General features: G+C 37.5%; 1 protein-coding gene across 4 annotated transcripts in view; it reads right to left on the bottom strand.

The window, feature by feature from the left end:
* RBPJ (recombination signal binding protein for immunoglobulin kappa J region) overlaps positions 1–25,043 on the bottom strand; it is a 65,368-nt gene that overhangs the window by 39,542 nt on the left and 783 nt on the right. The window contains exon 1 of one of the 4 annotated variants that reach the window (XM_086611385.1): positions 24,704–24,807. The exons of the other annotated variants lie outside the window; for them this stretch is intronic. Coding sequence (XP_086467511.1) covers positions 24,704–24,807 — 104 coding nt within the window. Of the gene's footprint in view, positions 1–24,703; positions 24,808–25,043 lie in introns of those variants that run through there. 4 annotated transcript variants of the gene reach the window in all.

Here is a 25,043-nt window from a genome sequence, read left to right as displayed (position 1 = left end):
CCTGCCCGGTTGTGTCTCCTCACAGTGTCTTGTGCCCCCTCCCGGCCACTGTGTGGGGACAGCCATGGGACACAGTGAGAAATGGAGAAGGCCTTGACACTGTGCAGACGCTGCGGCAACGCTGCTCAGCAAGAGCTACAACGTTAGTGTGTTATCAACATGGCTTTGGTCACAAAGAACACAGCACCATACCAGCTGCCATGAAGAAAATTAAATCCATCTCAGAAAGACCCAGTAAAATGAGAAAACTAAAGAAAAATGGATGCTTTCTGCATGGGAAACAAGCGCCCAATTTTGAAAAGGCACAGAGTGTTCATTCATTGGAAAAATTTCACTCCCAAACGTCCGATGGCCAAATCATTTCCAACTGGATCTACACACTTGTTTGTGCTTTTGACTCATCTAGCAAAGGCCTAACATTTTTCCTGAACAGCGAAACCATTTCCTTATTAGTCCAGTTATGTGATAGCATATATCACAGTATTTGATGCAGAACACGTTAGAGGAACTCTTTCATAAGCTACAAGAGATGACTGTAAGACGCCAGTATGGATTCTGGAAACAACTCCAGGCAACTGCTCAGAAGGGAACTTCCCTGGAAGGAAGTTATCCCGTAACTGTTTAGCGCAATTGTTCCATCTCCTTCTCCTGAAGAACAAACCTCTCAACATTGTCAGAAATAAGATACGGCAATCACTAATCCAGGGCAGCAGAAGACCTGGAGACTGAGTGGCAAGTCCCACTTGCCTTAAACAAAGCTGTCAAATGGCTTTTGAGACAAATACAGCGTGCTTTGCGTAGGCCTACTAGGGGATAGAGATGATTAACAATACTAAATTAAATACAGAATAGAGTGACTAAAGAAATTTTTTACTTCCTCAGAGGGGGTCTGAGGGAAACAATGCTTGAAACAGGAGGAGTCTAATGAAAATAACTTCAGATTTTTGGATAATCTCTAGAGAAGTTTCAGAATACACTATGCAATTCAGAAAGAAAGAACATAAATTCCAACCTCTGCTCTCCAACAATATGAAGCGACAATGAAGTTTGGTGAGAGGCTGAAGTTAAGTTCCGTCATTTCTAATACCTACCAGATAGTTGGTATCCCAAAAGCCATTAAGTGTGACAGGACTGGGGAGGAAGAAATACTGCCATTTCAACTACTATAGGTATACTGTAGTTCGGAGTGTAGCAAAAGAAACCTCTGTGCTTCACTTCATCCCAGTTCAAAAATCACAGTCAACTGCCAGATGCTGCTTTCTCCTAGATCTGTTACATAGACATGAAACTTGTGAAAGAATATGAAGAGTTTGGGGGTGGACAGAGAGACAAAAGCCTTTTATAAAACAAGTCATTTACAGGTATTTTTTATCATTCTCCCTCAACTTTAAAACAACTGCTACATATCTGGAAAGCTAGAGGGTCTTTCAAATGTATGTTCAGCCTTTAGCAGAAGATGAGGTTCATCGTAACAGGCCCTATTGCTTCTACCATAAGAAACAAATACTTTTCAAAGAGTTCATTTCAAGTTACCATGTGATCAGTTATCACAAACCTATTAAACGTGGCGTACTATAAGCTCACCAGTAAACGAGCTCACTAGGTTTACTTAGCCTACTGAGGTTATCTAAGAGCTAGGTAAGTGAAAAACTAGGTTTTCTAGTTTTACATTTAAAGCTTGAGGATTAACATAAAAGTAATCCTTTTCAGCCATTAACAGAGACATCATCTGAGAAAAGCTGAGAGTTGGATTCAAGTAGCATGCTGTGACTCTGTTTTCTCTCTCTCTTTTAATCCTCTGTCCTCTGCCCATTTCCAGTTCCAATTTGCTTATCACAGACAAATTATTGAGAAATTGAAGAAGCACTGAGGAAGGTTCATATTCATGGACTTTAAACAAGGTTAAACTTATCAAAGTCAGCATATATACAACTGTGCCCATGTACAGAACACATTAAGTGATAGCTCCTGAGAACTACTCAATCTTCCATTTGTTAAAAACATTTCGTATGGGTGAAGTAGTATAATGCAACGGACATGGTAAGACACAGCTACTCCACATCAGCTTTGTTTTGTTTTTGCAGATTTCTACATTCAAAATAACACTACTTCAAGAGTAAAAGCAAAGTAGCAGATGTACATTTTAAACCACAGGAATTTTCTGTTAATGTAGGCATATTTTCCTGTGCACAGATTCCTGTAAAGACAAGATGCAAATACTGAAAAATATTCCTGTGCATTCACCTACACAACCGTATTCCCTTACAAACATTTTAGAACACAACTCCCAAGGGAAAAGATCATCTATCACTAGGAAACATTATCTCATCTGGTGGTTTCACAGATACAGAGAGATTTCCTACCTATTAAAAAAATGGCCATTTATGATCTGGTATAAGCTGGTACATAAAAAAGACCACAAAATTTCATACAGTGGTTTCTGCTATGATTGGTCTACGAAATACACATTTAACGTAGCTGTTGATTCACATAACTTTTAATATTTGTTTGCTGTTGGAGATAACTGATGCATTTGATTTCTGTAAGTGCACCTTATTTCACACACATATCCTTTATTTTTCAAATGAAGCTGAAAATAGGGCACTTGTGATTTGCCAATGGTAAAAATGCACAGCTCAAAAAGTGATGTTCTACAGGTTTAACACATGATTAAAATAACAAAACATCTAAAAGACACAATGTCTAAGAGGTTAATGCAAATTGGATGTATGAATTCAGTTAAAATGGAATTAAACACAGACAATTAATATTATTTATGCTCAAACAGAACATTTCACATTTATCTTTTCCATGGATGAGGATATGGAATAAATGAATCACACAAATGTCTAAAACAAAGACCTTCAGAAGGAAAATTTTATCTTCTCCAAAACAAAAATGGGTTCAATATCCACAAGTCTGATCATTAAGGGGAAAAAGAGACAGTTGTACTACCAGTAACATTCAGTGCTAAACAAAAACCACACTGGAAACACAAACTAAAAGGAAAGAACTAAAATAAACCAGCCTATATTGTCAAAAGAAAGGACAGGTGACGAAGTCATTCTTCTCTCGGCCACTCTATACTCCACAGCCTACAATTCCACACAAGCTTTGTTCTTCACAAAGCTCCGAGCAGATTGACTTTTCTCAGGCTACCCTCCAGCTATACACATATTTTTTCTTTGCCCTCCACTGATCTTTATAGTTTGTTGCAACTTAATGCCATACAGCCTAATATGTAGACCTAACCTACACTGTGAGTTTCACTAACTACTGTGGCTCTATCTGCGCAGCATCTTAGAGAAAGGAGTTTTTAAATCTTTAGACTACTCATGTCCTGAACATTTTATGGTCTTCTACTATTTCCTTTCACTTACTAGAACCACAGAAGCTGTTGCTGTGCTACTTCCTCAATAAAAATACTGCTGTGTCCATTATTCAGCTCTAAAAAAGGTGCAGCAGACACTGAAGATTACGCAGATCCATTACTTTACAGTGATATATGTATTTTAGGAGCGTTCTGGTTTTTGCTGTGAACATACCTAGATTTATATAATATGACATGTAACTAAATACACAGATAAATGACGCATTTCAGAGGCTCTTATTCTAATACCACACATGTGAGGTATGGAAACTGCTGAAGACAAGACACCTGTCTGCCCTGTTGCTCCCTCCAGGTGTAACTGTGTTCATAAGTGCGATTCTCTAGAGCTGATGAAGTCAGCAAAATGACAGTCTCCAGATCACCCACCATGCTGCAGCATGGTTCATCATTCAGGATGAACGCATCACAGGCAGTCATCAACTCACTCTCACTTTTCGCCTGCCAGCAGCACTTAGGCCCTGATTCTCATTAGGGTGTCTACAGTAATAAATATTGCCACAAAGACTTTGTCCTGAAGATTAGGAGTTGAACTAAAAGCTAACCCAGTTTTAAAAATAAATACAGTTTTCATATCCACACATAACGTACAAAGAGCCAATCTCAGCCAATCTGCTTTGAAATACTACTGACCCAATGTACTCTCTCTTATCCTTCCTACAAAAGATAATATTAATTAAAACCTCACCAATCGAGAATGTCTAAGGGATGAGAACAATGCTAGCATTTCTCCTACTCCTAAAGTCCTTTTTTGCCCTCTAAAGAGCAAATGATGGGTGGTCCAACTGCACTGTGGCTCTTTGGAAGTAGGGGGCACAGCAGCCCCTGAATTCACAAAACCAGTAAGTTTTTGATCCATACACAAAACATTCCTCCTCTTCAACAACAACAAAAAAAAGACCCACCTGCTCCAGGATGAATGCCACCAACCATGCACTATCACATCTTTGTAATGCATGATCCTGTACTCCTCCAGCCTAAATTTAAAGAATTTAAGTCCTCCAGCACATGGAGCATGTTACGTGTTTGAAACAAGTCTTCTACTGTACAGCACTATATACACTTTTGGCACTATATCAAATAATACTGACATAAATACAATAGAAAAAGCTCCACTTCATTTAGTCACGCCCTCTCACTGGAAGTCACTGGTTCAATTAGAAACTCCCTCTCCCTTTTCTGACCTGCTTTCATCCTCCCACATTGCTTTCATTATTGTCCTGTCCCCTTTCCAATCCCCATAAAAAGAAAATCACAGAACCACAACTGCAATTTAAACACAGCTTGCATCGTATCAGTAAATAGGCTCACTTTAAAGCAACTTACAGAAAGTAAACAAATTTCCCTTCTTTATAGTAGTCTACCTACATTTGGGAAAAAAAAACTTCATCCGGTAAATCACTATACTTGTACATGATTCTAAAAATCAAAGGGGTACTCCAAAAATTTTAATCCAGACAGAACTCTCAGAACTCTGGCACACTAAGTTTGACAAGAAAGTCAGTAATGACAGCTTATTTAAGAACAAGAAAGCGCCTAAACATATAGCTGGAGATGTGTTTTTCCTGCTTTTGCTTTTTGCTGTAGGTGCCTGCTGCAAGAAGCTATAGTAGTCCAAAGATCTCAAGTAAAGCACTTTAATATTATCAACTTAAAGGATGCCATTAAGAAGTTAGAATGGTGTAGAATGTGAGAAATATCATCAAAAAATGACTCCAATTATTAAGATCCCTTTATATTCACACGCTATTATTTCTTTTTCATTGACTCCCTAATAATGTTGGCTTAAATGTTCAGTGGAAACTGCAGACTTGCACACACTCACCTTAGCAACTGAAAGAGTTATCGGCTTGAAAAATCAGCATGCCAACAGAATCTCAGTCTCTAAAACACAATATAATTTGGCTCAACTATTGTAACTGCATAGGGAACATGTAGTATAAGGCTCATTAGTTTTATCTTTATCCACTCTAACCAAAAAAGAGCGACTGTTGGAAAAAGGAAAACAACTGCACGTAGTTCACAAAATTGGCTACTAAAATAATGGTAAACTATTAATATATAAAAACAGTCTGAAGCATGCTTCCACATGTAGCGTCCCACATTCACAGCTTTCAGTGACAACTACTTTGCTCAGTGTATGCTTATTAGGATTCTTCTTGTCCATCCAGCACAGTAAATTTTCCCCTGGATCTCACATTGCACATCATCTATGAATAGATATTTCACAAGTGGACCTGGCTTCTGTTTCCTATGAAAGTGACTCTGTGTCCCCTACTAAACCATAATTTAAGTAACAGCAAGCCTTTAAAAACCAAGCAGCTACCTTTCTTTTTTAAGAAATTAAGTTTTGAAATACGGTCAGAACAGACCTTTTACATAACAAAGCAATGCTTTTTACAGTTACCATCTGCCCATAATTGCAAATAAGATTTAGTTTGAAGAAGGATTTTTTTAGATACATGAGGAATCAACTTTAATAAACCTACTGACTTTTACCTCTGTTGCCCTATTACTCAACAAAAGGCACACATTAGACACAAGATGAGACTTTTTAGACCACTTTCCTGCCAATATAGGAACCCGCCACTATACCCGAAGATTTGCTCAACCTTGCTTTCAATGACTGAATGTCTGCAGTGTCCCCTCTCTAAATATACCTTCCCTCCTTAACTGGAAGATAAGCATTCATCTCCTGAGCAGAAGGCAACTTACAAAAAAAAAAAAGGAACAAAAAAGCACAAAAACTTAATGTTGATGGTTTTCTTTGAATTGCCACCATTCACTGTAATGCCAAAAATACATAATAGATGTAGAAATTGTGAATGATTTTGCAAGGAAGTGGTAAAGAACCATACCGAACTTGCAAAGGAGGAAGATTCTCAAAAAGCCAGCCTAACCTCACTAACCATAAAGGCAAATACACATTTCTTTTGAACATCTCTTAAAGAGATAACAGGTTCTTGACAGGGATAGTCAGTTCAAAATTTCTAACCACAGCTCCATCAAAGTAATAGATTTATCACTCTTCCATGTGCTTTTCCTTACTCTATAACCCATATAAACAAAGGAGCTTCATTACTACAGCGACTGCTTCCTATCAGCAGAAAAACAAGGAGAACAGACTAATCTCTCTGTTAAGGGGCTTACTGTCCTGCTCCAGGCTTCTCAACCAGCTTCCCCTGCAGCACCTGCAAAGCTCAGACCTTCAGAGACAGCCAACTCAGGCCATCAATCTGTCACACCACTAATACACTGCAAAGCAGGAGACAGAGGGAAACCAGTGGTTTTGGTTGCAGAAAGCTGTTCAGTCACCTCAGCAAATTCAACTTTAACAGAAGCCAAAAGAGATAACACAGAAGGAGCAGCTAAACTTGGTTTCTCTTACATTCTAGCAAGCGTGTAACTCTCATGGGAAAGAACTGTATGTAAGAAAACAATACAGAATAATTCTGTAAGGAAAATGACTTCCAAAAAACAAGTCTTAAGCATAATTTAGAGATCTTCCCAGCAGACTAACACCCCTTGTCAAAGTTTAGCTTAGGATAGTTACAAGACTCTCACTCCAAACACAGTCAGAACTTAATGCAAAGCACCTAAGTATACTAACATCTCTAAGGTTTAAGCAGACCAACCCTGACAAGTCTTGCCGTGAGAGTTTAAGTCACCACTGCCTCAAACGCCTTTCCCACCTCTCTGCTAGGTCAGGGTAAGCAAACGCGTCTGTGTCCCGGCCGCTCTTGTTCCCAGCTGGACTGTGGCTTCAGCAGCAGCTGAGATATTTGTCAGCACCAACACTGGCTGTGCCTGCCAGCTTCCCCGGCTGCGCTGGCCCACCCCTACACACCGAACCCAGCACTCTTCAGACCCTGCCACAGACAGGTTCAAATTAGCAACCCAGAGCAACAACTATCTTTTGGGGGAGGAGGGGGATGAAAGGAAGGAAGGAAAGTGAGTTTTATTGATTCAGTCATGAAGCTAGCGACTGCCAGTGCCACCGCCATGCAATCAGCAGGAACACACAGAGGGGAACGCAACCTCCCACTTCGGCAGCAGCGAGCGATTAGAAAGCTGGAGCACTCACAGCTTCAGTTTAGAGCCACTCCACTGGATTTTAAATCACATAATAAAACATAATTCATACAAATTCATACATTTCCTTTAGTAACCTTGTTTTAGGAACTGTAAGCTCTGACAGCAATTGTATATACAGTGCTTAGCCAACCAAAGCAAAAGTTTCAAAAGCCATTTAAAAAAAATCTTTACTATGTTTTTTACTTCTAAAAAATACCTTTAGGAAATGGGGATGATTCCCTATCATCTTCAGTCAGTTGAGTCAGCAACTCAGTCAGTTGAATCAACTTTTTATACTGTGGAATATTTCTTTTTTTTTTTAAAAAAACAAACAAACAAATCCACCCCACAGTATTACAGTCTGCACCCTCTCCTTTCATTCCCTTTCTTCCTCCAGGGTCCATATCACTGTAATCCTTCAAAATGCAAAATGGAAGCAGCTCCTTAAATTCACTGAAAGGAAAATGCTAGAGTTATATAAGCTTACTTCTATGCAACTATGTCTCATGCACTGATTCCAGACTTGTAAAACAATTCACAAATTCTATCAGTATGTAAGCAGAGAGTAGGTTATCAGCTCATAAGCAGGTTTCCATGCAAACAGTAATTTCCAAACTGGCAAATAAAATTCATCTCTTCAGTAGATTAAAATGACACAAAACCTGTGAATACATATTCTTTTTAACAAGGTCGTATTTGGCACCAACCTGTTTTACAAAATTACAGGGTTTCCTAGATTTCAGATGTTTTCTTATTGCATCACCCAGGAATTATGTGGTTACACCAACATTAACTGGGCACAGTTGCAAAATGAGCTGTCAGTATCCTAGAATTAATCAATCTCTAGTATATTGTTTTGTAATTAAGCTTATGAATACATCATCCCATGAATATAAAAACAGCAGCAACAAACACACATTCCAGAAACAAGGAGAATTAGAAGGCTCTTTTTCAACTTTCTAGGACAGCTAAATTATTTGGAGGCCGTTCTTTATCGTCACTCTTTTTCACTGTAGTTGTGCTAAAGGTCTCCAACTGGGAAGCATTTCATATGATCAAATTATTCTTAAACCTTTAGTCACATAATCAGACAGCAAAATTAGGTGATATTTCCTCTGCAGTTTACAAACCTGTGTTTTAATAAAACATAAATGTTTTAAAAGATTTAAAAGCTTTGGATTTGTTGTTGTTGTTGAAGTGTTTCTAAGAGATTGATTTATACTTCGGTTACTGCCCTGCAATAATTAGAGCATTCCCACACAGGAAAGACAGAGAAATTCAGATTCCCAACTCAACAAATCGACTATTGAAAGAGGAAAACAGGGTATGTATAACAACAAGTATACTTCTGTTTAAATGATATAAGCTGTAAGTTCCTTTCAATTGCTTCCATACTTAATTGCAAAACTCAAATATTTAGAAACAAATTGCTGAAGAAATATAATCTCCACAATGCCTATCACCAAATACGATAATATTTTTAATAACTGTTGTGGTAAAAAGGTCAATGATTCTGAACAAGATAATCAAACGGACAATCCAAAAATACACTTCTACTCCTCCTTATCACAGTACATTTACAACAACCATATAATAAGATTAGATTACATGCCTGGGATGTCAGCAGGCTAGCACCTTATCCTTCATTCTTCTGGTATTATAATATTACTGTTCGATTACATAGTTACAGATGCTCGAATTGCACCCAAATAGCTTTTATGGGGTGTTTTTCATAGGAAAAAAAAAAAATCTGCAGAGCACAAAAGCACAGCAGTTATTATTGTCCATTTTTTTAAATGGAAAGTGTGTGAATCATACTTAATTCAAGTAGGCTTGCTTTTCAAGTTTGTCAAGTTTAAACTCCACACAGATGCAAATTACTGGTAAAACTTCTCTCTGCATCTTAATGAGGTACACTATAAACTATGAAGCCAACTTGAAAACAAGAACGTTTCTGAGACAAATTCTATGTGACGTAGGTACTTGAAGTGTTTAAGGAACTAGTATTTTAAAGAAAGTTTTACCCAACAGCACTTAACTGCTGCATGATCTTGAACCTGTGACTGCTACAACACTAGTTTCCCAAAATAATGTCTGTGCTGGCACGATTTTTTGTGTAAGGATTTTACTGCATGATAAGCGTGCCTAAGAGCAGTGTTGCGAAGACTCCCGACTGCTGAGCTCTGAACCCAACCTCTTTTCAAAACATTGTCTCATCCTTTCAAGTACATTCAGGCCAGAAGGGAAAAGTAAATTGTCAGAACCGTTCTGACGTATTAAACAATCAAATTTAAGAAGTTATTTCAGTTAATGGCTATCGCCATCCCAATCGTATCCTTACCGGTTTAAAAATGATTGCCAGCACACGACTGCCAAGTGTGTAGTACCTGGAACATGTTAATCAATAGGGAGGTTTCCTTCCCGCAATTCCTGCCTACTGCTGCTTCAAACAGGGCAGATTGAGCTCTCCAAGAAAACTGGGAAAACCACTAACAAATGTGGTCACTAAGGTTCAGCAATCAGATAGATAAGCTGAACTGCTGAATTAAAACATGCAGATGCCTGTGCAGCCAAGATAAATGAACAAAAAAAAGTTTCGCCCTAAAGAAAATCCAGGGATGATCTATATTAGAAGTTATGGCTTAGAATTCAGCATTTTAGAGAGACAGTTATCTTTCTTCCAAGGCAATGCAATCTGGAAAACATGGACACTCTGATGTGTCCACAGGGCACCCTTAGTATTCTACTAACAGCTAATGTTCCCTCATCGGTTTAGTTTCCCAGTTTACTAAAAAATGAAGCTTATGCTATAAAACTGATTAGCCATGCTTGCAGTAACTTTGGAACCCATAAATCAGTTCTAAGTTTAAAAAGAAGAAAAGAGTTTTTAAAGACAATTAAGTTGCTATGAGCTTTATGAAAACTGGAGGCTGGATAAGACATTTCCAAAATACTGATGACATTGAAAAAGACAAGCAGAACTTGGAAATTACGTACAGTTTCACAGCTGGTCACGTTGCATATGCCATTTAGGTAGATAGTAGGCATATGCTTTAGCTACACTACAGCTACATGCTGCCCATTAGGGATGAAGGAACTCATGATATTGTCGCATAAACTTTCCTCACCATACAGAGCACAAATGTATAGGAAAAGCAAGTTGTTTAGTCCTGCTGTTTACAGAACAACTTGAAGACCAAAAACATCCTGTTACTTATTACTGACAATAGCATAAGCAAAATGCAGTCCTAAACAAATGAAGAAAATTCAGAATAGCAATTTTAAAGTGCTTAAATTATCTTATATGGTTATGGGAAAATTTAAACACTGTCAAAACAGCCTTCACGCATATAAAATACAGTACCAGCATTTCATTTTACAAGTCTTCACCCAGGTGTAAGAAACACAGAAACCAACTGTTTGTTCTACAGTCAGATTGTAAGCAGAGGGTATCCAGAATTTCTACGGACAATAATTAATTACTAAATGCAACATAACTGTTGAGTTACAAACAATTTTAGGGCCCCTGACTTAAGTGGATTTTTAAACGAAAACACCCATGAGTTGTATGCCAAATTTATTTATTACTGTGAACCTCTTGGAACAGCTATCAAATCATGTCATGTTTACTAGCCTGAAGAAAGCCTAATAAAACATTCTGGCAATTTAAAGATAAACACCAGAAAAGCATTTCACTGCATAAATTTTTTTTTCTTATTTATTTTCCCAGTGGTTCACAGGTTGTCGTAATAATTCTGTCTGCCAATTTACCTACCATATTAGCTATGATGGTGTCTAGCTCTTTAAATAGACAGTATTGCTATGGGGACAGAGGAAGAACTACTGAACTGTTCCTACGATGAGAAGGGTAGTGGGAGAAGTGAAATGTGAGTGGCAGGTTTGGAAGCCTGAGGTATTTTTCACTTCTGTTTTGTATTTTTTCCATATACACAGGAAACTCCCTTGGGGGGGGAGAAAGACCAACTTCCCTACAGTTAAATACAAGAACATGTGTAAAACAGAAAAGTCATTCAATGTTTCCATGCTTTAATAATAATTTAAAAAAAGTAAAGAATCAGACAAAACCTTCAACACTGAGATAGCAAAACCTAATTTTCTCACCTCCAAAATTTCTTCAGACAACAAAGTCTTTGCAGTACCACAAAACTCAAGAGAATCAAAAGACAAAAGAACATTAGGATGCCTCCACACATCATCTGGTTTTGTATTTAGAGAGTTAATTCACTGCTCCAACCCCACATTACTGCCCATCCATTCCCCTCCACTCCCTTTTGCTGCTGCAAAGGCAAGTCAGACAATGATGAGGAAGAAGAGCAGAGTTAAGGCAGTCCACCCAGAGGTGTAGGGCCTTTGGCTCCCACTGCTAGGTGATGCAGGGGCTATTCTTATTCAGGCCAAGGCTCCAGCAATGCATTTGTCCATCTCCAACAGCAGAATTAATGGACAGCTGAAGAAGAGTAAGAACCAGACAATCCTAACATTTCCGTAACAATCTTATAGACACTTGGGCCAAAGAGCATGGCATCGAGTGGGTATATCACATCCCCTATCGTGCACCAGCTTCTGGGAAGATGGAACAATATAACAGACTGCTAAAAACCACACTGAAAGCAATGGGTGGTGGAACTTTCAAACACTGGGATACACATTTAGCAAAAGCCATCTGGTTGTCAACACTAGAGGATCTGCCAATCGAGCTGGTCCTGCCCAATCAGAACTTTCACGTACTGTAGGAGAGGATAAAGAGTGGCCTAAACCACGAGAATGGTACTTCCCCTGAACATTCTCCTGCCTATGACTATTTTCAGTTCAAGGGATTTCTGAGCCCAATGATGATGACAGGAATGAACACAGCTTTTATTAACAACGAGACCTCACGTGGTCCAAGCATACTGTAGATAGTGAAGGAGACACACTATGCGCTTTGGAGACCAGTGGGGCAGAGAAGAGACCAAGGGAGAGTTGTGCTATAGAACAGGGCTACACTAGACGTTCAAGGGAACCCCCAAGGCAATTTGGCATCCTCAGTACGGTCAGCCTCAAAGGGTCACCCCACCCCAGAACTAAAATGCCATTTAAACATGTCAGCAAAGCTAGTTTCATACTGGAGTGACATTTGAAAAGCCTGCAAATCACATGGCTCAGAAGCCGCAGACGCCCACCGCTGACCTGAGCACTGTGACAGAACGCCACAGGTGCCTGAAGGTACGCGCAGAAAACCAGCTGTCACGAGCAGTATAATACAAATGCTTATGAATAAAATTATCTGCAAACAGTAAGGGAAACTATAATGAATCTCAACTAGTCATATATTTGTTTTTCAGAAAGCTATATAAATAAATGAGAAAATATAGCTTTTTTTTTTTTTAAAAAAAAAAAGAACCTGCAATCCAGCTGAGATTTTTTGGGGGTTTTGTGGTCTTTTTGGTTTGGGTTTGTTTGGTTTGGTTTATTTTTTTTTTTTTTTTTATTTTTTTTTTCAAAGGAAAGGATTTTCAGTTTTCCCCAGAGATTGGCAACTACAAAGCACAATGTCTTTTAGGAAATATGTCTTCATTAACTACACAGACAACGCCGTGACAGGCACACAAAAGCTGCTCAACTATACCCCTTTTAATAGCTACAGGATCTGGTGGACCATGCCAGCACACCTTGGAACAAACGTGAGGTATACTCACCATCAGGGCACCACTCTTCACAATACACAAGGAGCACAGAGAGGTCGCGAGAGCTCCAGTTATCCCAACTGTTTTTTTAATGAAAACCAACAGTCCATCCTTTCACGTATACTAGAGCCCCTGTTAAAAAAGCTCCCTGAACCTGCATGCCACCCAAGACAAAGTTTGCAAGCAGTATGACTTATAGGTGAATACAGGCTACTTACAGGAACGATGCTGTGCCAAGACCTAGGGCGCTCTGAACTCAACCTCAGGAAGATGTTTCTAACAGCTACAATTAACTGTAGACATTGTAGAAAACAGATAACAGAATAAGGAATCAAGAAGACTGAGACAGAAAAGCAAAAGCAAGAGGACAATACAATAAACATCCTCACACAGAAGAAAATGTAGTGGATTCCATTACAGATTATTTGGCAAAGGAGAAGCTGATAAATGACTCAACTCTTAGGTTTTGGCTTCCAAGACAGAAATTAGGAAAGCAGATGAAAAAAAAGGAAGACGCCACAGACAGAAGGAGCAATGAAGATGTGGGACAAAGCTTAAGTGTTTGCTTCCTGTTTCTCCAACTACGGTCCAGTGTTGCAAGACAATGTTCGAAGGTTCCTTTTACCGAAGGAGAAAGGTTGCACACATCGAGCCTCGCTGGCTGGAACTATTATTCAATTGTGATACCCAAAGGACATGCCTATTTGACTTCTTAAATTTTGTCACAAAACATAGGGGGAAGGAGTGCTTTAGCCACAGGGCTACATATGCTGCTTAATCACTGAGGCTCACTGTTGAAAGAAAAAGTGCACCAGTGTTACACATCTCTCTCAGGAGTATCTTGATGTTAACCCTTCAAATATGTATTTTTTGTGATGCAACAACAGCAGACAACTTCATGACAAGTGTATCATAAAATCCACAAACTACTAAAGATTCTTTCTCTGACAAGAACAATAAATGTAGGAGTGAACTTATTTCAATCAAACTGGTAGTTATTAACCCATATTAAAACACTCCGGTATGAATACTATTTCTCTAAGATTCTGAAAAGGTATTAAGAAAAGCAAATTAATGTTTGTACTCAACCATCAAACCAGGCAAAAAAAGAAGTTACAATTTTATGCAGAAAGTTACATACGCTCTTTTAACCCATCTAACCTCGGGAGAAACTTTCTGTATAGTAAATATAAATTCAAGTTGTATAACAAAGCTGTATAACAATCTGAAGTTTATCTGTATACACACATCCCACCCTTTTTTGGGTAATGCTTGTTTACAGAATTTAGCTTTCAAAACCTGGTCTCAACTTTCCTTTGTTTGCTTTCATCACTTCAAAACCAATCCTTCCTCCCAGTTCTGTTGTTTCAGAAATGAACCATGTCAGTAAGAACAAAGTGTCCTGTTTCTTCACAGCTTTTAATATACTCCCTACAAAGCCACTAGCAACAGATTGTAGTCTCCGAATTCATTCAAAGTTGTATTTTATCCATCCGTTTTGGAGTAGAAAAAGAATAATAAAGCTACTAATAGCTTCCCATACAATTCTAAGATGATGAAGAGGAATGAAATATGTCAAAAGAGAGACGTATGGTGAAAAAAAGTAACGGATCTCCTCTAAAATGAACCGATCCTCCACTACGCTTTCTTCCTATCCCTCCCAAAATACACATCGTGTCCTCATAATATTAACACTTATGCTCTCTCTTTGGCTTTCCCCATATAACAATTTTCTTTATCTCTCTGTATCAATGTTTTGTCTTTTGCTACACATGGTATCTGGGGTTCTTGAATTCTTTAGATTCTATTTTCTCCCCAGTCCTCACCAATTCTTTAGCTGGGAGACAAGCAGCATACCAGTCCTCCATAGGTATTTCCTCTCACGATCAAAGACACAGATACAGCAAACCTCCAAGCTCCAAAAAGCAAGGAATAGGGCTTGGACTTGACTTAAAACATACAGTTGTTAGATTATGACATTAGTTTAGTAGTAACAGTTACTTCCCCATTCTGTAGATAATGGTGGCAATGCTGTAAGCACACCCACAAGCTTTACAGGGCTAGTAACAGCAAAAGTTGGGGGGAAAAAAGTAACAGGACAGATTCAGAGTAAGGGGCAACACTATTGGGAAGTACCCTGGAAGTACTGCTCTGGATCAAGGTAAGTGAACACAGACTGCTCAAGAGAAAAAAGTACAGGGCTTATACAGAAACTTCCACAGAAAAAAAAAAAAGTGGAGAGAAAGTATTCTGGTGTACTACTCCACTAAAAAAAGAAAAAAAAAAAAAAGAGATGTAGAAGCAAAACTAATTGAGGGCTGGTCACAAAATTCAGGAGAGAACAAGATTGAAAGCAACTAAGTAAAATTAAAAAAACCAACAGTATTTCAATATGCTGTATATGTAACAAGAGGAAGCAGAATTGACCGGAATTAAATTGGAATCAGAGGAAAGGAATGTGAATCAGTGGCTATACACATTTTTCAACTAATGTCAAAACAAAAAGGAGAAAATATTAGTTAGGAAAGCAATTTGGACACTGGTAGAATAATATCTTCCATCTTTAAAAAAAGTATCGTCATTGCTGAAGGAAATCGCCTAAAATCAGGACATCAAGTAGGAGAATACTGAATACAATAGAGGAAGTGTCAAAAATGCCGCCAGTAAAATTCATGTTAACAAAGTACCTAAACCAACAATATCCACAATTTGAATTCTATGCACCAGAAGCACAGAGGAAAACTTCCAGCAAGTGAAGAAGTCTCTTATCTCTACAGATGTAATACTCATCACTACCTAATAACTTCTGGCAAACATAGGTCTGTTGCTTTTTGGGTGTTTTGAGAACTGTTTTAACCGAAAAAGATAAACTTCCAAAATTTGAACTGATGCAATATGACTTTCATGAATATGCAAACTGACATCCGACCAGTCTACTGCTAACTTTAAGAGTCATACAGCAGTAAGGTGAAACATCTAAGAGTCAGTTCAGTTTTTCTGATTGCTTGCTAAGTATTGAAGATAAAAAAAAGAAAAAACAAAACTGTCAAAAAAAAAACCAAAAAACTATCTGAATGAAACACTGGAAAACCACTGAATATGGCCAGAGATTTCTTTCTTATATATTTTATTTCCATATGAAAATTCAACCTAGATTCAGGGAACACTGACAATAATGACTGGCTTCAACCTCTGTCCTTGCAGGTAGCTTCAGCATATCTTCTGAGGTCATCTTTTATTTACTGCAGTCTCAAAAGCTACATGTAGATGCAGCAGCTAGTCAAAAAGACAAACAATTACCCTTACAGATCAAGAGATGCAATAAAAAGAGTTGTCCTGTACTTTCCAGTAGCCTTTAACACTTGCAAATGACAAAGAGTCTGGTCCACTTTTTCTTGGCTACCATTTGAAATATGATTTATCACTTCAGTAAGCTAATTGTGAGTAAAACTACTCAATAAGACCTTTTTTAAACATTGTTTCATAACAACTTCTTTGTTTTGCCTGTTAACTATTGAGAAATACAAGTATTTTGCCCATTGCAAATAAAAATGCAAAAAGTTCTGATGTTTGTTTTAGCGTAGTTTTCATGTTTGTTTTAACACAGTTCTTAGTATTTTGAGAGTGCTGCTATCTAAACGTAAGCACTGCAAACACGAATCTTATTTACTGTATTATCAAAACTGAACATGAACCCGGCCAATGTCTGCATTATTGATTAAAATAGATATTAGAATAAGTTTTTATGCCTGAACATTCCAGTTTCTGATGACTTTTATGGCAAAAAACTACTTCAGCTCTAGAGAACTATTTTCTATCTCTACTTAATACATTCTTCTATCACTCTTGGAGACAAACTAAGAGACACATTCACCTCCATCATGATCATCAAAACAATATTGGAAGCCACTATTGTTAACTTAGTGCTTACACAAAGATTTCTCAAACTTTTACATCATGACTAGGAATCAAAGTTAGTATCATCTGTGCTGACTGAAAGAGTTTGTCACAACGCATCAAAGTGCTAGAGGCCTCCCTTCCAAAGAAGCAGTCTGATCCCAAACACTTACTTTAACTGCTTTGCATAGCTTATTAATGAGAGATTTGTAATGCATATGGAAACAAAACAAAAACACCAACCACTCAATACCAGAAAAAAAAAAAATGGAATGCAAAGGGAAAAAAAAAACAAAAACACAAACCAAAACCCACACCCCAGGACTCAGTGCTGGCAAAGTAGTACAGAACAGCAGAAGAAAAAATAATTGGCCAGAAAAATACTTGGACAGAGAAGACATGTCCAAAATAGTTCTGCTATATCCCCCTCACTTCTGGAAGATATTACATTATTAAGGATTTTACTAGTCATCACTGTATACCTACTACAAAACTAAGAGAGCATGAAAAGAAACACACACATGCAGAATAACACCAGTCTTTCAATAAAGTTTTTTCTTTTCTGAATTCTTACACTCACTACTGAAGCCAGAGCTGGCTAGCTGATTTGGAAAGTGGTAAAATATTTGGAATTTTAAAAATAAATACCTACACAGAACAATTTCTTCAGTAGTTTAAAGACATGGCTCTAGCACACTGCAGTGCTACTTTATTTTCCTTCACGCCACATTTATCCACTGGTCATGCCCTATCCATTGTTTTTACGTCGCAACAATGTAAGAGCAGCATCTCTCTAGTGTCTATTCTAATATACCTCACTATTACCGAAACACATTAATTATTAATGCAGTCACTCTTAGTCTTCCTTACCATACCTTTCTGTTACGCAGATTAAAAACCTAAGAAAGTCTGGTATCTTCTGACCATCTTTCACCGCTGCAGCCGGGAGAAAAGACATGATGCCACCCGTTAAAACCCAGCAAACTCCAAACAGCGAACGGCCACAACCACACAGACCAACGAGAACCAAATGAGGAGACAGTAATTCTATTTCCGCCTCTCCATGGACTCTGCATTTGACCTTGGCAAGTCACTGGTTTTCTGGGCTTGTTTTCTCATGTTCAGGACATGAAGGGCTTTTACGCAGATGGCTGGAACAGTAACAACAACAAAATAACTGATTAAATTTAATTATTATTTATTCTATTATGCCAGGCCTTAGAACTCTTCCGCAATGGCATAAATTCAGAGTGTGTGCAAACACCTCTGATTCCCTAGACCTTCATTTTGAAGTTCGCTTTACGTAAGAGTGCTGGTGAAAGCAGTTATCCATTATCAGAGACCCTCCACAGTGTATCAAAAACTGATAAAAGCTTCGTTTCATGAATTCTTCTGCTGAGCAAACAAGTTTAACCTTATTTTCTACACTGGCAGTTCCTAATCCACAGCTTGCAAAAGGAACACTGTCCGCTGGTCCCAGACAAAATTAAATTATAGAATTAAAATAAGAACAGCCTGGAAAAAAAAAAGTAGGATATTGCCTAGAGAGCCTTTTTCACTCTGTGCCATTTCTATAGTCCAGCAAAAATTAGGAGCCAGTATTTTACACAATTCAATTCCCTCTCTCAGGCTTAGAAAATTCTAAATTTCATGGCTGCCTGATCAAGTTTCATTCTGATACCAAGTTCCCTGGTAATCTGCCGAAGCACCACACACTGGAAATATGCTGCAAGTATAGCTCTGAAAAAAACAAAGTGCAGATGAAATGTTCTACAGACCAAGCAACGTTATCAAGAATACCAGTAAGACGACTTTTTACTGGCACGTAGAGAAAAATGTCTACATTTGTCCATACTTGTAAAGGGAAAATTATAAATGTTCATTCTGCCTCTCAAATAACTATAAATAATTAGATTAACAATCAAAAGATTGACTAGGAACCATTGAATCTCACCTACCAGAAGTAGAAAAATTAAATGAAGTAACAGGTGTAATCTCACACAGAGCAGTCAGAAATCACCACCTGACAATACAGCTTGTTGCCTATTACAACAAGTGTTCTGCATTTTGAATATAGTGATTAAATGGCACTTCATACAAGTTAGTCATGCAAATAAAATGAAAAAGAGATCATTCTTGCTCCTGAGTAAGAAACAAACAAGGAAAAGTTGTACCTTAGTGCAATTACCTCAATGTCTTCATGTTTTTTAAGTGAAGTAATGAAAATAACTTAAGTAATTACAGAAATATATGACTTATGTACATAAAAAGACACATTGAAAATAAGAGTTTCACAAGCTTACTGAAGAAACATGCTGTTGACTGAGACGTTCAGACTGCTTTAGAAAGGATAAATCATACTGCAGCGGCATGTCCTTCACTGAATAATTTGATTAATCAAAATAGTAAAACTTTATAATGATTATATCTTATGGTAAAATTTTATAGATCAGCCAAGCATTTCAAAAACTACAAAAAATACTAATTGAACACAAAAATAGTGTTTATGCTTGTAAAACCTCTGTATATTCCTAAGGATGTTAAACTGTGACCTCAATCAAGAGATGTCTCACACCGTACAGACTGAAACCCCTACCTTTCCTTTCTTGGTAAAAGAGCTAACTACTGCAAATATGTAGTTTATGCATTTACAACCAAAAGAGCATGAAAATACATGGCCATACATCACTGTCTGGCTAACTAAACTCCAGTTGAGGAGTATGAAGTATTTTTCAGAAAATGAAGTTATTTTTAATAGTATACACAGGCTCTGAAAAGCAGCCTGTGATGTCACATAGAAACAGGCAATGAAAGAGTTTCTTTAGGTTGTGAAGGGTACTGAACATTTTTTTAAAAAACAAGGTAGCAACCACAGAATACACACATATGTGAATTATGAGAAAAGAGCACCACAACATAAGTAGAACCCCAGGAAATGAGATAATGTCAAACTCCAGGCTTAGTGCTTACTTTTCCAGGACTCAGTAAGAATATAATGATATGAAAATTGCTACTTTCTATTAATAATTTTCTCTTCAAAGAAATTTATCAGCTGTTTTCCTTTCTGAGCTTTTACATTGGAAAGAGATAACCATAATTCCATATTATTTTCTAGCCTCGTATAATTTTAATTATTATTGCAATTATGTTATGAAAAGTGTACAATATGAGAACATTATAAGCATTTCCACGTAAAAATAATGAAAGTTCAGTAACATCAAGAATATAATTTTACACCTGTAATTATAAAATTGCCTTGAAACACTATAGCCTTGAAAGGCATACCCAGTTTTGTCAACAAAATTAAGATTTCATCTGACAATACAGCTTTTATGACAAAACATACAAACGTTTATGTTTTTCCCTTCTTACCTAAATACACAGGAAAAAATGAGCAGCTCTTTAAAAGCAGGTAGGCACTACAATTGCTCAACTTTTTAAAATACTGCAATAACACAAAAAAAAAATCCACTTAAAAGTACACCTTCCCTGTGAAATGCTCTTGGGAGGCAGTGATTCAGCACATTACAGTGCCATATAGGTCAGTCAATAACGTGCTTGCAATTAAAATCCAAAGAATTCAGGGTTGCAAGTATTACAAACGTAGAGAAGATACCCTGAAACTTTAAAGTTCTGCTGACATGATTTGCTCTCCAAATGTGAAACTAATATTTTGCATAAATTATATTCTTCATTCCCAATAGAGATCCAAATGTATTGCGTAAGATAGAATACTTGTTTGTATTAATTATGTATTTTATGAGTCTAAAATTACAATTTCTCTCTTCGATTTTATCAAAGAAAAAACAGCGTAGAAAAGGTATGCATTGCACCTTAGCTTCACAACAAAAATAAGTTACTAACTACAAAATCTTTATACAAAATCTTTGCCCATGAAGGCACCACAGGTCTTTTAGGAAGGCTTTGTAAGTAGCTATATACTACTTTAGCTTCTTTTCACATTATTTTTAAAAGTAGAAACTGCTTAAGTCCAAAATAATGACAAATAGTCCTAGAATGAATTATTACTGCAAAGTAGAAATTAGCAAGTCCGAGGAAAGAAACTCTCTCTCATTCACAAAGCCGTGATCATTTATGCTATTTGCAGTATGGAGTAGCATACTTCAAGTTATCTCTGCAAAGAGATACCAGCGAAGGATACTGCCTTTTAACTAGCAGTAAAAACCACACATATTATGCCTGTAATAAAACAGACCGCAGATTACTTCTGGAGAACTCAAGCTATAAAAATATTATTTTCAAAGTTTCTTTGTGTTCTGTATCAACCAGAAGAAGTCAGAAATGACAAAGAGCTGGTTAATTCAATGAATAAATAATGAAAATGAATAAAATCCAAATCAAAAGCTTAACTTCATAAAATTGCTCCTACTGAAATTATGAAAGGTTAAAAGAACATTTGCAAGCATCTCAGAGGACTCCTTCAAGAATATAGTGTTCACAAAGATTTCCCAATAGCCAGACTTGAGACACTGACTTGCTCCCTGATAATGATTTAAATGTTAGTCACACAAAACCATCTACTCATTTGATTGTAAACGAGTTTTTCCCAACCTTTAACACTCATCATGTGCATATACACAACAGTCATAGTTATGCCATTACTCAAATCTTAATAGGCACTATGTTTTAACCTCTAGTGACAGTAAAAACTGTAGCCTGAAGATCCCATCCTTGAATTCTACTCCTATAGTCTATATAATCCTGTTTCCACTCCTTGAGCTTCACGGAAACCATTCTCACTAACATCACTTGCAGCCTAACCCTACGATAAGGCTCAGAATCAATATGTAATTCTTATCTTCCTAGACCTGTCAATCACCCAAGACTACCAGCAATACTTCTTTTCCAGAAACATTCTCCCTGGTTTCCTTGGCATTGTTGCTCTCACGATTCATCTCTTACCATTCTAATTATTCTTTCAGTGTATTCTCTCGAAGGAGCCTCGTCATTCACCTGTACTATTTTATGAATCATTTAATAGGTTTCTATCTTGCATCCCTTTCCATTCTCCTTCACTTTATCCAGGGCCAGGATTCAAATTCAACTATTAACTTCTTGCCATTAATCAGAAACATACTTTCTACTTCGTATCTCCTGTGTTTGTCCAGACTAACACCTCAGCTTGCATCCCTCTGTCTCGATATGGATGCTTCACTATCAGCTCAGTCTCAGCACAGAAAAAACACAGGTCTTACTCTTTCTATCATTGCTTCAGTCTCCTTTCTACCGCTGCATGTCATTGACTTCCAGGACTCTAAGCATCAGCCTTCATACCATGGTTCTCTATAGGTCCTAGAAATAACTTGGTTTTGAGATCCTGGCAATGCCCATCACATCACTAAAACATGCCTTTAGTAGCTTAAATTTTATCCTGTGATCGCAGCAGCTCACATCTTGAACTAGTGAAGTATCCTTCTTCATCTTTCAAAATCCAGAGTTGACCCTGTCCTATTTATTCTGAACGTTCCTCTCTAGACAGCTTTTTTAGCCTAAGGTCAGATCACACAAGTCTTCCCCCTGCCTCTATCTCTTGAGTGGCAAGGTATTTTTATCTACCCTTAATAAATTTTTTTCACTTATTCACTGGTATAGGAATCTTTGCAAGTGTTTTTTGCAATGGCTTCTTACATTATTTTCTAGTATTTTAAAGATCAACTTGTCTCAAGCTACAGAGAAGACACCATTCTTTATCTTATGTCACTTAAAAATAACACCAAATAAGTTCTTAGGACCAGAAATTCTCTTTGTCATATTGTTGTATTAGGTCTAGCACAGCAATTTTCAAACTAATTGAGGTCTACAGGTATTTTTGCAGAATCAGTAATTATTTAAAACAAAGTGTTTTGCACTCAAAATGTGCTTCTCTAATTAAGTAGCATTTTCATTAATTTTGTCATAATGATGAGTTTCCCCCAAACCATTCACAAGCAAAACGAGAAATACTCCACAAAACCCCAAAATTCTATCCTATTAGCCCAGCCATAAATCAGCCACTTCATTTTAAATAATAGTTCAAACAGCTAATAATTCATTTTCAGTTACCTGTTTCATGCTTCTGTGTACTTTCTCATTGTATCAAGTTCTGCCACTGCAATTTAGGTTCAGTCATACCATACATACAAGCAATTTTGATCAAAACTTTCCTTGTTATGCAAGTAGCAGGAGCGTGCCACATGCTGCAAACAAGAAACTGGTAATATACTCTGATTGCCCTCCAAAATTATTGCGGTAAATCCCTACTATTCCCTTCCAATACAGCATAGACCTATGTACCATAATTTAGGCTTAGGTATACAGTTTTCACAGGAAAAAAAATAGGTTTTTACATTCAGCTTACACTGACTGCAGAAAAGCCATTTGCTTTATCTCAAAGTTTGAGAACTCCTAGGAACAGCAAGCTGCTCATGAAAATACAATGCGGTATCTGGGTACTACATTCTTCAGTTACAGCTTTTTAATTGCAAGCACTTTTTTCCTGTGCAAGTCAGCTTTTACAGAACAGACTAGAAAGAAAACTGCCTCGACTATTATGAAAAAAATTCAGCTACTGGAGTATCATCAATTTTTAATCCTAATACACACAGACAACTCAGCATCAGAGTCGTACTTCGGAATGGATCATATAATACAAAAACATAAGGCTCCTTAATGTAATCTAACTATAACATTAGCCAAAGCTAACAGACTTCATTATACCAACACTAAAAATATTTAGCAATAAGAAGGCAAGGCTACTTTTTCAGAGAATTATTCAACTTACAGGTTTTGATCAATAAATTTAGCATTAAAATCCTAAACTAGATACAATTTTTTCGCTCTTGTTAAAATGCTGTTTTTCCTAATGTTCAATTTGATATTTATTAAAAAAAAAAAGTCTACAGTTGTTACTGTCAACATTTTAACAGATGTCCCAGAAGGACAAAAGTAACGTCACAAACATGAGAACACTTCTGACAAACCTGTAATAATCAATAAACAAAAGGAAACAGAACCCAAATACTCATATGAGTAAACTAACAGAAACATGGAAAAACTTAATTGCTAACTAGAGCGCAGACTAGTACTTATACCAAACTTTAAAAGCATTTGCTCCCTTCTTTCAACTCTAATCTCTACAATAGTACACTCCAGGAACCATAACAAACAAGATCAGCTTCCCTAAAGAACATTTAATTGGGAAACGTGTATGAGGCGCAAGACGCCTTTATCAGGAGAGAAATCTAACAAAAGCTTAGATTTAGTTTTCCACAAACAAGAGTGAAAAATTGGAAACACTACTGCAGCCAAACAAAACAACAAAATACCATAATGCTACCTTCTTCATGAGAACAAAAGCATCAACCACCAACTCCACCCCACCCCCAAGCAGGCTGTTGCTCTGTAACCACAGAGCCAATACTGTAGACAATGTAATCCCACAGGGAAGACAGAAGGCCACAGACACACTGTGAAATCATAAAATAAGGTCCATGTTTTAGAAAGACACAGTAGTACTTTCACCAGTCAAGATGTCATTTGGAACAAACAGGTGGAGTACAGAAACTGACGGTTCTTTTCTTGACTGTCCCTTCCCTCAACACCTAAAGGGAGGTCACACGTGCTCAGTATGCTCCAAAATAAAGGACACGGCACTTACGATAAGCAGCAGAATTCAAGATGTGGTGAGGATGGCAATATGCAATGTAACACTGCAGGTGAGATTGCGTATTGAATACCAGCAGTGGATCTGTTATTATTCATCAGCTGTAGGTGGCTAAGAGGGTGTCACTTATTACAGTGACACATGCTGCAGCTGGCTAGCCATGATTAAGTATTACCCAGTGCGGTTGAAAGGGACGGCAACTATCATTCATTATGCTCCAGCGTGGCTTAGTGGGGTGGGGAGGCTGCTACCCTTCCCTGCAATGCAATATTAGCAGGGAGGCAGCTAAGGATACTCAACAAAGCCCTAGGAATGGTGCACAGGGAGGAGAGAA

The sequence above is a fragment of the Tauraco erythrolophus genome, chromosome 5 (genome assembly GCF_009769465.1).
Source record: "Tauraco erythrolophus isolate bTauEry1 chromosome 5, bTauEry1.pri, whole genome shotgun sequence".
Taxonomy (NCBI): Eukaryota; Metazoa; Chordata; class Aves; order Musophagiformes; family Musophagidae; genus Tauraco; species Tauraco erythrolophus.
This window is presented reverse-complemented; position numbering and strand designations above follow the sequence as displayed.